This window comes from Podarcis filfolensis, assembly GCF_964270895.1.
Source record: "Podarcis filfolensis genome assembly, chromosome: 6".
Lineage (NCBI taxonomy): Eukaryota > Metazoa > Chordata > Lepidosauria > Squamata > Lacertidae > Podarcis > Podarcis filfolensis.
In genome coordinates, this window is record NC_139609.1 from 18,955,532 (window position 1) to 18,973,307 (window position 17,776).

General features: G+C 39.0%; 1 protein-coding gene across 3 annotated transcripts in view; it reads right to left on the minus strand.

Moving 5' to 3' along the window:
- Window positions 1-17,776, minus strand: part of DENND1B (DENN domain containing 1B) — a 181,792-nt gene that overhangs the window by 16,906 nt on the left and 147,110 nt on the right. For all 3 annotated transcript variants that reach the window (XM_083620293.1, XM_083620294.1, XM_083620292.1), the window contains 5 exons: window positions 17,608-17,698; window positions 15,944-15,984; window positions 15,396-15,464; window positions 10,415-10,471; window positions 9,354-9,464 (listed from right to left, as the gene is read on the minus strand). In XM_083620293.1, coding sequence (XP_083476419.1) covers window positions 9,354-9,464; window positions 10,415-10,471; window positions 15,396-15,464; window positions 15,944-15,984; window positions 17,608-17,698 — 369 coding nt within the window. The remainder of the gene's footprint in view (window positions 1-9,353; window positions 9,465-10,414; window positions 10,472-15,395; window positions 15,465-15,943; window positions 15,985-17,607; window positions 17,699-17,776) is intronic.

A 17,776-nucleotide genomic window follows, 5' to 3' on the forward strand; every position in this document is an offset into this window, starting at 1 on the left:
ATTATTTAACCATTATTTCAACTATGGCAGACCAACACGGCTACCTACCTGTAACTTGGCAAAACCATTTTGCCCACAAAGCTTTGTTTCAAATAACTAAATCTGATACCAGATTCTTTAACCAAATTCAACCACTTGGTAGTACATTCAAAATGCACAAAAGAGAATACTTCTTCACCGATGCATAATTTGTTTAGGGACTTTCATGCTAAATGTGTAGTGAAAGCCACTTACTTAAATGACCCGAATAGGGCATTCGACCAACCATGACCAGATGAAACTCCATGTTCAGAGGCGCTGTAGCTATGAATGCCAGTTATTTGAGGTCAAGCTACAGGACAAAGTCTGTTGCCTTCTGCCTCTGCTTGCATGTTTCCCAGATCATCTGGCTGGCAACAGTTAGAAACAGGATCCTGGAGAAAATGGACTTTGGTTGAATTTAGCCAGGCTAAACTAACTTTCAGGAATTTGTGTTCACCATAAAACACCACAAATCTAGCCGAACCCTTACATTTCATGTTTATAGCTCCACTTCAGCTAGTCTGAGGAGAAAAGGCTGATCAAAACAGAGAAAGCTGTGTTGGTTCAGGCACTATTTGTTTTTAGTGGGAAGAACACATTGCATGTTAAGCCTGTTAAATGTAGAAAAGTGAATTAAGGGGGCGGGACATGCAAAAGTGCTCAGGAAATGCGCCATTGCCATTTATTGTTCCATTTGGGATTTCACAGCACACTCAGAAGATCAGGGGCCAAAAGCCCACACTTATTGGGCAAGCCCAAGAGAACATTGTGTTTGTGTGCCTCAAACAGCTATGATAAACAGGGGGCAATGGCTTTATGCAGAAGTCACAGTGAAGGCAGGTCTAGACTGGTATAAGCATCAAAAGATCATATCAGATGAAACACTGAAGGAATTATTGCTATTTTAAAAAAATCTATGACAAGAATAAATATTTTGTTTCTTAAAGCTGATCAGCTGTAAAGAATTACGGCTCAGCATGCAGCATTCACTGTCTGCATACAGTGAAAGCATTCACACCACCAGAGGGCAGTCTTGTAATCTACAATGTAAATTTTTAGCCGTATAGGTTTTTCATTTTTAATTAAAAGATATGCTGAGTGTTTTGCAATACAGAGGGATCATAATTGACATGCAAAAGACAAAAGACCCTCTTTTAAAACAAAAACTGCCATTACCAAGTGAATTTATAGATTATGATTTCTCTTGTCCAAAATATTTTCCTAATTGACTGAATTAACCATTTTTCCGTTGGAAATCTTCTCTTTAAAACGAAGCATGCTACCAAACCACACATTCAATACTGCTCACTGTTACTGTATATGACATCTGTCACATATAATATTTTATTCACATTACTTAAATTGCCAGATAGGGCTTAACGCTGCCTCAGAATTGTGTGGAATTTCCAGCAGAGAACTACACAGTGGAAGGACTGGAGTTATGTGGGCATAAACCACAATACAATTCTCCAAAGCTTTCGGCTGATCTAATTCCGAATGAAAACATACAGGTATTCCTCTTCCAGTTTCTGAAATTATTCTGTGCAAGCGGGACTTTGAATTTGTTGCATGCAATCTTCAGATCACAGTATGAGGTTTTTGTCCTGCCAGGATTGAGTTTTATTTGCTCACTGTATCCTACTCCTTACTGACAGGACAGGAGGGCAGCGAACTATTGAGTATGCCATTTCTCTGCTGGTTGGGCGGGCAGGCGGGGGGGGGGTGGAGAGTGGAAGGGAGGTTCCTGATGTATAAGGAACATGCTCCTCTCTGAAAACGATCCAACATGCCAGCCTGCAGGAGATTTGCCATGTGTAAAACAGAATCTACAAATGAACACACACTGCAACATGGATGGCATACATTTGCTTAGGAAGCTGCATCGTTTAATGTGGCCTTTGGTTTTTCTTATTCAAGGATAAAACTTCAAAATATCAATTGCGCCACTCCGATTTTTTTCTCCCCTCCACGAAGCAACATACAACAAATATTGAGGTGCTTTTCTGAGGGCTTCGTTAATTCTATTTGAGATTATATTACTGATGGTATTTCACATGCTGTAATCTACCCCTGAAACCTTTGGGACAGGATGCAACAGAAAGTCCAGCTAACAAAATCCAAACATTTCGTTGCTATTTTGTTGCTGGAGCTTTGTTAAAACAAAGTTTCAACAATAAAGCACACGGTATTTTAAATACAGTATCTTTAGGAGAAGTAATTCATTTGCTCTTTTGAAACATGCATATTGATACGAGGTGTGCTGGGCTTGCTGGGATTACTGGAAAATCCACACTTTGTACCCAAATGTCATTTTTTTTACTGCAGCTACAAGTTACCGCATGCCTCAAGGTACAAATCTTATATATATTTCATTGGAGACAAGGATGCACTGCTAACTTATTAATTATAAAATGTTCTCATGGCTCTGCTACACAGGACTCTGCCAAAAGTGCAACAATATTTTATAAGCCAGTAACTATTTAAAGCTCTCAAATGTTTCATTTTAAATGGATCAAGGCCTATCCCATCAGCTGAGAAGATGCTTGTGTGAAGAGGAATACTAGGGAAATCAAATTCACAATAGCAAAGAAAACTGCCAGTATATTTGCCTTTGTTCTGTCTGAAATCCTTATTTTTAAGCAATGCTGCGGAAACAGAATTTTTTTTTTACCATTCAGCTGAAAAGTGACATATATGGACACTAAACAAACAATGTCCCCCCCCCCAAAAAAAACCCCAGCCACCAGAATCTGTAGAAGTAAGAGCTCAATAGTTTATGATGCCTGTTTTTGAAGGAAGGAAAGAAGTAAGAAGAAAGACATGTAGCTGCGATCAAAAATTGTGAACGCTGAAAAATATCATAATCTGCTTTCACTTTCCTTTTTAGGATCTATTCTGATATTTATCAGAAAAGCTATGTTCGATCTAATTTATGCAGGAGACAGGAATTATCAGTTAGGCGTGAAGGCACGAAAGAGTTAACAGTAAAATACAAGCCAAGGTTTTAATAAGGCTTTACAATAAAAAGCTTCAGTCCTCTACTTTCACTAGATTTTGTTGTGGTGGTTTTTCCCTTGCTTAGGGCAATCCATCTGTTAATTTTGACTTGCAGTGCAGTTAAGCGCTCTCTTCTTCCACCACCCCCCTCCTCTGCACACCCACAACCAAACAGCCCAGAATAGCTACGAGGAGGCTGACACACACGCCTTACAGAAATAGAACAATTCTTTTCGGAACATCTTAGGCAAAGATCAATTGTGCATTTCTCATTTGTGTTTCGTTTCGGGGTCTCCCCCTCCACCACTTGCAGGATTAATACACAAACGGTGCAGGCCCTACTAACGATAAAATAGTTTGCGGTGAAAATTATTTACTTCTCCGTCTCGTTTCCTTTTGGTGCATTTTAATTCACTGATTTCCTAAAGTGCCTTCCCGATTGGACAACGCGAAAAAGAAGAAGTCTATGCTGGCTGTGATAGAGATTAGTAAATATTCATTGTTAACAACTGATCTGCACTGTGACCAATGCGGTTATTCTCAATGGGCAAACTGGCCTTGTTTTCAATAAAAGCAGAGAAGTAGCCTTTCCCTTGAGCCCTGTTAGACTGACGCGGCAGTTGGAACTGTCATCTTCACACAAAAGCAAAGGGGCTGGGTTTTACAAACGCAAAGCCTAATTGGGAGATCTTCATGGCTGTACCCCTGACATTTATTTAAACCTCATCAAAAAAACAGGAAATAACTGAACTAATTAGTGGACTGGCATACAAACTACTATTTGTTGGGGTAGAAAAGCATATTCATATTCTGCTCTAGAAAATGACAGTGCTACTAATGATGATGTCAGAAACAATGGCATTAACGTGATCTTCAAGAAGGAAGATGACTTTGGTTTTATATACTGTTTCATATTGCCAATTCGTCAAACTCCTCGGCCCCAAATAATTTCTGCCTTTTAAATAAAATTGCAAATGACGAGTTGAATATTTATCTCTCAGGAGAAAGCAATAGAAAACACCTTAAAACTCCCTCCCAGAGCGAGGATGGAACAGAAAATATTATATATCTTTGGGCTCATTTTTATTTAAAAGGTCACATTATTTTTCCCAAGGTAGCACAGGATAAGCAATCTGTAGATGTAAAATTTGCACTGGCACTCTTTTAAAGGTTGCTGAACAGAAACCAATATTAGGGTAAGTGTAGCAAAGACCACATTCATTTGAAATTAAATATAGTATATATAAATCATAATTCAGACACACACATAGGTACTAATTAAAGACTGCTAAGCTTTATCTTACAATACAAAACAGATTTTAAAAAACCTGGCCTAGACAAAAATGTTTGGGATCTAATAGTAAAAATCATTTGTTTAACAATGTAATTCTAGAATCCTTAGCCCATCATTAAATGTTGGGTGTCTTGATTACCTAGTTTATGCATAGAACATAGAATATACTGTTCTCAAAACTTGTACAAAATATGTAAAATAGATAATAAATTGTGTTCTGCCAGCATGCAGCTCTCAGTAATGATGCAAAACATTTATGATTTATTAAGATTAGCTCCATTACTGAACAATTAATGTGGAACAGCAGATAGAACAAACTGGGCAATATATCAGTAGATTTCTAATTTTCATGAATGTAACAAATGGATAAAAATAGATCAGTGTAAAAATTCAAATTAAAACTACAAATTGCCAATGTCTTTTACATTTAAAAGATACCTATATATTGAAAACAAAGATAACACAGATCTTGCCATATCAGTTTACAGAACACACTGAACTTGTGGTAGAAGATGACACACTAGCTGTCATAATGCTTAAACGTGTTAACTATACATTTGCAGTTCAGATTTTTTCACATGTACTATTTGCGTTCTCAGTTGTCAATATATTAAATATTTACAGAAGTGGCTTGCTAAAAAAATTGATGCACTGGGTGTCTATATGGAACATACACTGAGATGCTATGGAGATAGTCGTTTACCACCATGTACCAAAAATGAATCTCTTTAAAACTGAATACAGCCTTCTTGCCTAATTAAAACACAAATATGCATAAATTACATCTAATAATTTGTAGACTAAGGGATTCAGCAGTAAGTCTAAAATTGCTACTCACACAATTGAATCTCTTCCTACACCCTTTTGCTGCTCTACACATACATACACACACACACATGAAAGATCAAGATTTGGGCACCGATTCTTAAGCACAACTCTTGTTCCTATGTTCTGCTGACATAGACATTGTTATGTTGGCATGGGGAAAATGATTTATGCGGCAAAGGGGGTTGGGAAATATATGGAGACACACCAAAGATGCTTTCTCTCTGTCATACACACACCAAACTCCAACATAATTGCACAATACAGTATCAGCTAAATTCTTTAACCTGTCTTTGATTATGAAGCAAGCAAGCATGGCAGATGTGAAAATCTGTGCCCATTGCCTTGCACAGTCTGTGCCACAGCAGTCATGAACAAAACCAGGTTACCCTTTTATATAAAGTGATTTTCAAGGTGGGTAGAAATACAAAGCTTATTTAATGTTTATCTGCACATGGTGGGAAAGCGAGAAGCATTACGCTAACATTAATTCATGCCGACTAATTCATCATCATCATTATTACTAATTACTAATCATCATTATCATCTGCCACCATTTACAGTTTAGCCAAGGAAAGTGAACTACAAATCTTATCTTACAAAACAACCGAGAAGCAATCTCCTTCCACTTTGGAATCGAGGCTCAAAGTCCACCCAGGGAGCTCACAGTCCTTGAGTTGTAAGAACTTCCCAGGTCAACAAAAATACTCTGACTACTGTAGCATATGGAGTCTCTAAATACGTATAAACATGAACCATTTTCAGAGGGGTAGCTGTGCTTGTTGTTTCAGCCACAACAGAGTCAGCACCCTAAAAGTTTAACAAACATTTTGTGGCATGTTTAACGTCAAAGCTCATGGCACGATGCATAGGTCTGGATATATAGCTTTATTTGTAGCATTTACCGTCAAGAGCAGAGATTGACTTTTGGTCATCATAACTCTGGGAACCAATGTGCACCCAAAGCATTAGTAAAGAGGAAGTTATTTAAAAGATCTGAATGTAGAAAAAAAGGGAAAAAGGTGTCCTGAGCACCTTTCATTTTGTGAGTGATAAATATATTCCTTGACTACAGGCATACTTTGCAATATTCTTATAACATGGAAGTTAAAATCTGAAAACATGTGTATGTATTTTGCTCAGAAAACTAACCATCTTTCTAGTTTACTGGCACTAGTAACCAAAGTAATGAAGCATATGCCTAAAATTTGGAGACTTGGGGTTATAGCTCCCGCTCTCAAAGAGTCCAGGTACCATTTTCACACCTACAAGCAACCTGAAGACCAGTATACTAGATAGCACTGCAATTCTTATTGCATGATACACATGATTTAGTACAACAAAAACAAAATGTGTACAACACAGGGGTTTGTTGTTCTGTACCTTTTTCACACCTATCTCTCACTGAGGTATGTAAACCTGTGTCTGGACTGTGCCACTTCAGATGACTGGCGGGGGCTCACACAATAGTATGCTCCATTCATATGTGAATATTAGATGTCAGAAAGAAGGGTTCTAGCCTGAGATGCTATTTTTCTCTGTGCAAGAAATATGTTTACATGTAATACTCAGTCAGATGAGCTCCAATCTGCAGCCAGAAGGGGAACATCTGTGAGAAGTAGGGTTTAGTCTTCATACATAAAGGTAAAGGGACCCCTAACCATTAGGTCCAGTCGTGGCCGACTCTGAGGTTGTGGCGCTCATCTCGCTTTATTGGCCAAGGGAGCCGGCGTACAGCTTCTGGGTCATGTGGCCAGCATGACTAAGCCGCTTCTGGCAAACCAGAGCAGCACACGGAAACGCCGTTTACCTTCCCGCCAGAGTGGTACCTATTCATCTACTTGTACTTTGATGTGCTTTCGAACTGCTAGGTTGGCAGGAGCAGGGACTGAGCAACGGGAGCTCACCCCGTTGCGGGGATTCGAACCGCCGACCTTCTGATCGGCAAGTCCTAGGCTCTGTGGTTTAACCCACAGCGCCACCCGCGTCTTCATACATATCCTGCCTCAATAGGTGGATGGGTATGGGTATATTTGAACACACTGTGTAGGGGGACTGGGGAACATGCTAGACAACACGCACACCCTAACCCACCCACCCTAACCCAAATAGGCAGGCAATACGTCTATTGCAGACAGAACTCTGGACTGAGGTTGCACCTTTTTCCTTAGATGCAAAGCACCTAGTGCACATGTGTACATGCAGAGCTGCAACATACAAAAATTTAGCCATAGTCTTCCAGCCCAATGCATCCCGAGACGACAAAAGGAGGAGAGCCATTTATCTGGGGAAAGGGTGGGGAACAAATGCAAGTAACAACGGTAACAACAAATATACACACACAAATATACACACTCTTCCAGGATGGAGGTCCAAATGCCATACCTTTGCTGCACCTCATCTAACAGTAGTACTGCATGTATATTTCACTGAGAACATCGGATACTTGGTGAATGCCAACATATACTTAAGAACGAGGGCAATCCCACAGGAATTTTGTGAACTGCTTAACTGATATACAAGTGCATGTCAGCAGTCACCTAAATGGAATTGTCAGTATTTGCTATGTGCACGTCCAAACAGTGCAAAATATCTATTTCTCAGCATCGGGGAAATTTAAAGAAATGATTTATCTCATTTTATATACATTTAAATAATATTCCGTATAATTTACTTCCCAGTTTGTGGAGATTCTGTCAAGACTGCCTGCTTGCATAGATCATACGTAATGTTACAATGGATTTCTGAAGTTTGGCGAGTACCAACACTGGCATATGAATGCTGGCAATTGTAGTTAAATAAAGCATTGCTTAAATAGATCCTGGAGTTCAACTGTTCTGGCTTGGCACTATTCCACCCATTAGAATGGGCAAGCAATGTTAAAAGGTGACACACAGAGGATCTGCTGGAATACATTACTGATTGCAACTAGACATGACAAAAGAGGGACGAACTGTCCCTATCTTGATTTGAAGGGAGTCATTCTTTTCAGAGTGCAAAGAGACCTTTCTCATGCCAAATGTTTACCCGCAAGGCATCCACCATCTCCAGCTTTCTCTTCAGCAGTTACCCTCCCCAAGGAACTCCCTTGCTAGCTTGGACCCCTTTCCTTTTCCCTAAACCTACCTTCCAACAGCGTGGATTGGAGGGTGCAAGGAAGGGGACTGCTCCTCTAGGACTTCATTTGGCCCGAAACCCATAGTAACAGGAGGTTATCAATGCAATGGGGAATTTTGGAATTGCAGTTTGCTAGGATTTTAGGGTTGCTACAAAAGCAGTAGCTCAAAATAAGCCTGATCTTATTTATGAGCTGAGCCAAAATTTAAGGAGGTTTTGTCTCGTATCATAAAAAGCTTGTTGTTTCCAAACAGCTCTCCCACTTCCAAAACTAGGCAACATAACCAATCATAACAATTAATGGCCCTCTAAAAAGCTATCTAACTTCTAGACCAAGTCAAATCTATAATTTGACACTATGTAAGATAGGAAAAATTACAGAATCAGTATATCTACAAATATATCAGTTATTAATATATTTTTGTTTATCCTTTCTGCTTAATGCTTGTACAAAGTATGAAAATGAGAGCAAGAAAATGCTTTACTAGATAATAAGTCCAGGCAGCACGAATCTAAAATGTATATGTGTCTTACAATTCTTGTATCTCTGCCTATGGTACCTTGTTCCATTAATAATTCTGTACAAATACTTTTAATGTGGCAGTTAATGCTCAACATTGGCATGAACATAAATGATATTTACTTAAGCTTCTCAGTGTTTTGGTTTGACATATTTTTGAAATAACAAAATCACAGGCATGCATGGAGATGAGTTGGAGTAGATGTTTGAAAACCGCACTCATCCAAATTTTTGTGCCCCTTTAAAGCAAATTTCAACACACACAAGTAGCATTCTTTTCTATTTCAACAAAAACATGCAAACCTACATGCTTTATACAGGGCCAGACCACAGTTCAGTGGTAGTCCAAATGCTCTCAGTTCCAAATACTTTTAATTCCAAGTATCTCCAATTTGAAGGGGGGAGGGACTGGAAAGCCTCTACTAGCCATAGAGCAGATAGCATTGAAGGAGATGGAGAAGTGGTCTGACTCAGTATAAGGCAAATTTATACATTTTTATGCTACCCATCAGACAAAGAGAATAAATCATATTTCTTCAATAGCTTTCAAGAGGATTTTTCTTCTTGAAATTATCTTACCTGCCCAAGTCTTCTTTTCTCTGTGCTAAGTCTTTGTGGATTATGCAATGTGTAGACAGGAGTATATTGCACAAAACCCGAGCTACAAATTCCATACTCATCTTCTGTTTCCTACAGAATAAAATTAAGATTGAAAAACCTTTATGCATTTACTATATGTGCGACATTTAAAGCGTCAAACAGAATTTCAGACAGTTTTACTCTGTATTCCAAAGGACACAGTTAATCACTGAAACCATTTATTTATTACAGAGACTAACAAACAGAGATATTTCTTTAAGAGTTTAATATCTCTGTTTTGTTAGTCACTGCATACACACACATATATGGTACTAAATCACTTTTGCTAAAACAGATGGGGGGAAAGATGGCATAAAAACTGTCACCAAAATTAACTTAAACTTCATAGCAAGATGTTTAGGCTGCCAAATAACTTTTAAATAGAGTGAAGCTTTCATGAAGAACAATTAACAACCAATTCATGTAACCAGCCTTCACGCTTGAAGGAGAAGAGAAATAATATTAAAAGTACTCGCTATACAATTAAATATTGCAGGCAAACAAATAAAAATTTAAAACGAACAAACAATGCCTTGACGACATGCCTCCAATACGTTTATATTGCTGCTCTTGAAAGTTAAGGGATTTCAGCATGCTAAAATACTGCCACCATTTACAGATCTCATGAAAGTTAGACAACTACACCTTCTGAATTACATTTCTCTGGTAAAACTGGCTTGCCTTAAATTCTCAGCTTGAAGCAAAGGCTTCAATTGTGATATCAAAGCAATCAGCTTTATGAAAACATACATCCTGTTAACGTATCTTTGAAGACCTCTGTTTTTCCATGATAAATATGCAAACAATAAAGAGATTATTCGAGTGGATGCATAGAATGACAGATAGTTGCCAGAGGGCTTGTTATAAAAAATGTATTGTTGAACAAAGGGCTAAGCATATTTCAAAAGTCATTAAAAACACAAATCTTGTGGGATTTGTAAGGTATGTGCTTCAAACTGAAGAAAGAAACAAGGTAAGAAAGTACAAATTCTGTTACATACCTTGTGTTTTAACTTACTTCTCACCTCCTTTATCCCCTGTTTTGCATGATTTTTTGCCTAGGAAAAAAAGAAAATAGAACTAAATGGCTTTGCAAAACAATGGTTTGAAGAGTGCTGCATATGAGGTGAAATTTAATTAAAAATTAAATCTCTCACATTATGTGGTATAATGAAAGGAAATTACTTCCTTGCTAATTTCACACATGATTGTTAATAAGGTTTGAGTGCATTAAAAATTGTATCTCAGCATATGTATATCTGGGTTACCAAAAGGAAAAAACAACCGCCACTAATTAAATGATATTTCTTTAATAGTTCTTTTGTGCATAATGGTATATTGGAGAAAGACTTAGTTCAACCACTTGTTGAATAGTGAAAAAGTTATGGCAATGGAGTTCCAGTTGTGTCATTTTATGCAGTGATGTTGCTAACTGTGGCATCTTTGAGTTGGCACCATTATTAGGTTTACATTTTGTTGCACCAAAAATATCAGTCAAGTTTCATTCCACTATATGATATCAGCTTGCATAAAAATGAATCTTAGAACTTCCCTTAATTTAGAGATGCAATAACCTCATACAGCTTAATTAACCATGAAGCCCAAAATTTGTGATCACCTCCAAACTGGTACCAAAGTTGTGTGGTTGTTTTGCAGCATTTTCTGGTGAAACCTTCATGTTTTGCAGCGCCCCATGAACTGAGTAATTAATACATCAAACCGGGATTCATAATTAACACTAAAAAAAATCCAGCGTTGTCTAAATTGCTTCAAACCACACACACCCATTGCATAAAAGGTAGTGGATGTTTACTTAAAGAAAAGGTTAAGTTTTAAGAGAGCAAGGGGAGCTCCAACCACCACCCATTTGGATGCAGCTTAGATATTGGAATTCCTAAGACAGAATTCTTTCATTGATTAGCGGTTTTCCACACAGATATAGCTGTCGGGCAAAACAGAAGTCAACCGGGGCAACTAACTCTAAATTATGATGGGGACTGTCACTCACAATTTCAAGGACCTGGGGAGAAAAATGGGCCTTGCAACGAACACAATAAAACTGGTAACTGAGACTGAATTTAAATATATATGTGCATTTGGATGGTCCCTCTGCACTGCTCTGCTTGCAAGTGACAACACACTCAGATGTCTCCAAATGACTATTTGAAAGCATTGCAACACAGAAAAGCAGTATCCATGCTCTGATGTAGATTCGGGCGATCTTTTCAGACAGATCTAGACAAGTCTGAAAAGTTGAATTTGGGTATAGGAAGGAGTAGCATCATGACACGGCAACTTGAGGTAGCAGTGGGTCACCAACGCTATGGTGCAACACAGCAGTGATGCCTGGGTTTCCCAGTGGCAATATATGGTGAGCCGCCATTTTAATTTACCTCAATGCTACAGAGTGATGCTAGGTCAGGGCATTGTGGGATATTCAGATGGTCACTGCCATAGCCACCATCAGCTGAACCCCAAGGAGGCCACAACAACATAGGGGGGACCCAGCAGTGGGCACATTCAGCACTAACAGATAAAGAGATATAATTGGCAAAATAGAGGGAGGAAAATCTAGTGGAAAAAAAGAGAAGGGTAATTTTCTGACAACCTGTTAATGAGCTGCGTGTAAATTATAAATGAGCACATGAATCCACAGTGCTTTTAATGTATTTACCTGGATTATTTTTCTTCAAATGTTCGGTATGGTTTTGAATTGATGTACAATTAAAAATTCTCTTTTAAAAAAGAGATTAAGGAACTGGTTTATTTATTGATGACTGGAGCCTCAAAGGAAGGCTGTGATTTGGAATAATAGTTTTCAGGCAAGGAAGGCTCTCCTTTGCCTCTGTGTTTGGCATTTAACCTTGCTGTTCCTTCACACGCAGAGCGTTCCCAACGTGAGGATAATCCCCATGTAGAGGGAAGGGTTACTAAACTTGCAATGTTGCTGTGAAGCCAAGTGTGTGTACTTGTGGCAAAATGTCAGATGCTGTGGCATGAATAGCCAGCTAGCTATTTGGGGGAAGGGGCGTCTTGACTGCTACAAAGTCTAGTCAAAAAGAGGTAATTCTCAAACCACTCATTCCAACTGAGTCTCAAAAAAGAAAAGCCATTAAGACCATATGGGATTATACCTCAGGGGCATCAATTCTTTCTGACCAACTGAGTTAAGTTTCACATGATATATAATTAAACTGGGCTTATGCTGTGGGTACGAATGCCAAAAGGTACTGATAGTTTTGCTTGGGGAAAGGGTGGTTGCCAGTAAAATGGCTAAAGTTGTTACGACGCAGTAACAAGTAACCTCAGCAAAGGCTCTGGAAAATACATTACTTTTTTTTCAATGTAAAAGTTTAAAATGCCTAGGAATGACTATGCAAATTTTGCAGAGAAGCTCTAAAACTGGTGCCCTGAAACTCTTGTTTTAGTCACACATCCGTTTGCCCTGCTGCTTTCCCCCAGCAAAACCTGAATCGGAACAAACAGCAATCTGGGTTTCTGCGGATTGCTGTTTGTTCCGATTTAGTGCTAAAGAGTGGTTTTTCTGGAGGAAAGTGGTGGGACAAAAGCAAAACTGCTCAGGCCCGTCCCTAGAAAGCACAGGACAAGTGGAAAAAAGTAGAAGTGTGGATGAGCCCTAAGCCAATGACATATAACCCCAATATCTGAACAATCCACAAATTGATGAAGGAACTCTAGAAATATCATTACTAGACACTGGAAGGACCTTTCAAGAGTGAACATAAACCACTGGTACCAAAATGTATGGGAAGTCGCCCTACTGGAAAAGTTAACCAACCAACTTAAACTAGCATGGGGACAAGCAAAGGAGGATGCCGTCACCCCAGTGTGGCTCCCCGTAATCACATATACAGCACAATACAATACCTATCCCCTGCAACAGCATACAAATCAATACGGCTAAACTGACCCAACAACCCTGGCCCCCATACACACACATTAAAAAAAACCCATACTGCAACCAACTGAAAGCAAGCAACCTGGACCCTCCAATCTCTCGCAATGCCTATATATATATATATATATATATATATATACACACACACACACACACACACACACACACACACACACGACCTACCCACATGATGCTGGCACAAAGCACTGCATAAACACTATGCAATAGATGGACTATCATAATCCCTATGGCCTTTCCCCCCAACCGCACAATGTCTATGATAATAGTGTCTCATCACGAATGTAAACAAACTGTGAAAAAGACTATGAATTGAAAGTGGAGACACTTTAAAGTAACATATCTCGGGATGAAGTCGCTTTGGGATGAATATTTTCAGGTTGCGCTCCATGGCGACCCAGAAGTAATGGAGTGCGTTACTTCCGGGTTTCGCCACTCGCGCATGCGCAGACGCTCAAAATGACGTCATGCACATGCGCGGAAGCAGCGAAAGGCGACCCGCGCAGACGCGTCTTACGTTCACTTCAGGATGCGGGGCTCCGGAACGGATCCTGTTCGCATCCAGAGGTACCACTGTATAGACTTGTTTGTTTGCTTGTTTTGTAACACAAGAAAATCTTTAATAAAAACTAATTTTAAAAAATTGATGGGGGAACTGACTTCCGTTTCCATCTTTATCTAGAAATGTGATGATGTGGAATTCGCTGCAGTGCTGAAGAAAAAAATATTAGTAAGAGACAGATAATGCTCATCCGAAAGTCAGTGCTGGGGTGCAGTACTTAGATGGAGATGAAGGCCTGTGTAAAGAAAGTTCACAGCCAGAAAGGTGGTGTTGGAGAAATTGAATTAGTACTATATGGAGAAAATCACTCACAAGGATGGAGGGAGAGGTTGGAATTTTAGACCAAAACACTGGGTACAGGGAAGAAAGGGCTGAGTTTCCCTGCTGTGCTGCCAAGCTGCAATTGTGTTGTGTTTGAGTGAAATGAATTTCCCCACTACAGTGGTACCTTGGTTCTCAAACGCCTTGGTTCCCAAACGCCGAAAACCAGAAAGTAAGTGTTCCGGTTTTTGAAAGTTTTTCAGAAGCTGAACGTCCAATGTGGTTGTCAGCTATTGTTTCCGGGGCGCCTGCACCCATCAGAAGCTGAGCCTTGGTTTTCGAACATTTCGAAAGTCAAATGGTCTTCCGGAATGGATTAAGTTTGGCACTTTTGTTTTTGCTATTTATTTTGCGCTTTTGCTTTTGAGGCTTTTTTGGTTAATTAGTTTTTGTGACTGACTGACTGATTGATTGTGTGACTTCGGAAATGGATAAAAGCCCCCCATCCAAACAATGACTATCATCAGTGCAGGTAAGAAAAAATAATAATTTTAATTTTTATCATCTACAATACTGTCTTATTTGTTTTATAGTACAGCACATTGATTATTGCTTTCATTTTATGGATCAATGGTCTCGTTAGATAGTAAAATTTATGTTTAATTGCTGTTTTAGGGGTTGTTTTTAAAAGTCTGGAACGGATTAATCTGTTTTGCATTGCTTTCTATGGGAAAGCACACGCTGGTTTTGGGATGCTTTGGTTTTGGAACGGACTTCCGGAATGGATTAAGTTTGAGAACCAAGGTACCAGTGTATACCTGGCAAAAATGGCCTTCAGTTTGGATAGTGAACAGTGAGTATGATTTGCATGCAAACTCCAGCATACTAGGAAGCCTGGAAGTTGGTGGAACTCTAAATTAGTCCTCTTCTCTGCTTGCAGCCTGCTCTATTATTCCGTTCCCTTTCTAAGCAAGGAACTAGGTTGGGTCCTGCATCACGGTGAAAATGAGAAAATACTATCTGCATCCTGGAGTTAAGCTTGGCAAGAAGAACAGGAGGACTGGGGGAGTTATGGTCCTGTTCTTGCCAACCCTAGTTCCTGGAAGCTGTAATAGCTGTTCTGGAAATAAATTCATTTTTTAAAAAAAATTTTGCAGTAATTTAGATTAAAATAGGACATGCAGTTTGCAGAAAAATGAAACAGAACAGGGCTAGAGCTTACATATTGGTATGCTGTTTTCATAGCTGGGCTGGCTCTGGTCATAGCTGTGTTGATCAGGGCTCCTCCTTTCTGAAATATACAATGCATAAATATTCTGAAATACACAAAACACACATTGATCACTTTCCCAGCATAATTAAACGTTAAGGTTTTGCAAAGCAAAAATAAAATGCAATGGCCTCACCACTGCCATTGTCACTCCCTGATATCCCTCTCAGAAGATTTATACAGCTGCATTTTGTCAGCCTTTGTCTGCTACAGCCCAAGCATTATAATATGTCATCCCTATGGCTGACACATTTATCAATGCTTTTTAATGTAGCCATATAGGGCACAATCTACCAGGAAGTTCTCCTTCATAAGCTCTGATTGTATAAACAGAAGTTGTGTAAGAGAGGCTTGCACAGAAGTTCATTGTGCATATGCTCCCATATCTGTTGTACAAATTCCTAGACATCTTCCTGTAATTTGCTAAATGAGAATACTACATTATAGCAATAGATAGAAGCCATGGGCACATTTTAAATACCATTGACACACTTGCTTACCTTAACTGTATACATCCACTGGTGATATGATCTTGAATTTCCTAAAACACAAATGAGAGAAACCAGAAAGGTAGGATTCCTTTAAATTTTTGTTTGTTCAAAAACACATAATATTCTTTACAGATTTACATGCAGTCCCAACTTCCTATGGAATGTAAAAGACTGAAACCTCACTGAACATCAGCATGAAGTATTCTGCTTTATTACAAAACAAAACAAAAAGATGTGTTGGTTTTCCTGAGAATGCCCATACCAAATATGAAGAAAACTGAATAAAATTGCAGGAATTTGTACTAGAATATTAGTTTCATACAGTGGAAATAAGGGGTAATATATTAGAGTATTAAATGACATTTTTCTTTTTCTTTGCTGTCTACAGGAGCTACTGCCTTGTAGGTGAGGAAAATTAGGCAAATGGGAGAACTACAAACAGATACACGTTTACTGGGCACTATTACTCTATTAAACTGCTCACAACGGTCAAGTTAAAATTTGACTGCTTGAAAGAGGAAGCTTTCCTTTTACTTAGCAGCACAAGCAAGACTCGTGAATTTGGTTTTTAGAGAATATTAAGAGCAAACGGATTGTTGATTTTGAGACAATGTGAGAGGCAATGACAATTGCTGCAATGGAAACTTCCAATCCAATAAATGGAGCTAAAAAGAAAGAGAATGTGAAGGGTTTCCCAAGCTACATATGGGTTTTACAACAGTGCTTCAAAAGCCTCTTAAACTCAATAATAAACCTAACAGCTAGAGGCGGAGTGAAATTCTGTTTACTTTGCACATTGGGGTAAAGCCAAAAAAACACCTCACCTCTTATAAACCACTTCTGCAAACTACACACGATGGTGGCAGAACCACATCTTCCAAAATGCACGTTCCTGTCAAAAGAACGCCTGTATAGCAGGCGGCAGCAAATTCTAGCGAAAAAATGGGAAGGGACTCTCAATGATGAGAGTGCATGCCTGACAATGAAAAAAGATGTCAGGCTCAAGCCCTGGTAGGGAGAAAGAGCTCCGCCATTGGAGTGTGGAGAGCTGCAGTCAGGCAGAATAGACAATACTGGTATATAAGGCAGCTTCCTAGGTATTCTGCATGGCAGGTGGTTGCGAAATCCAGGTTGTTTTTCCTTTCTGTTCTCAGAGCTCAGGTGGGACAAAAACGGCTAGGATACATGGGTTGCATGAGGAAGAACGATGGGAACCTCCTTTCCCCTCCAGCTTTGGAAGAACTCATTTTGCTGTTTTGCGTTTTGAGTAACACGGCATCCATTTTGTATATCGATTTATCTGTTTAGTGAAATAATGAGAACTCTCTACAGCTGCCTGGTGCCATCCAGCTGTTTCTGACTACACCTCTCACAACCTCAGTCATGGCCACTGGGTACCATGCTGGTGAAGGTCAACAACATGTCGAAAACCAATTTTAAAAACTATTGTCAACCACCATTATTTCTTTCATAACAATCTATGCCCTTTTAAATGGAGGAGGGGGGTGTTATTGTTTTTGTTCGTTACTATGGTATGAATTTCTGTGTTTTTACATTGTAAACCGCCTTGTGGTTCTTGAATGAAGAGTGGTATAGAAATTTTAACAACAACAATGATAATTTCAACGCAACGAGAATGAAAAGACCCAAACAGTATGGACAAAAATCTATACCTCCACCAAAGCCACCTGAAGAGATTTCTTCTTCAAACACATCAGAAAACCCTTTTCCTGCATTTAGCTTTGCAAGTCGACCTTCAATGAACTGCGAAAAGAAAAAAGTGGATGAAAGCAATTATGTCTTTGTTGAAGGTTCACGTTTCAAACCTTCTGTTTAATTCTT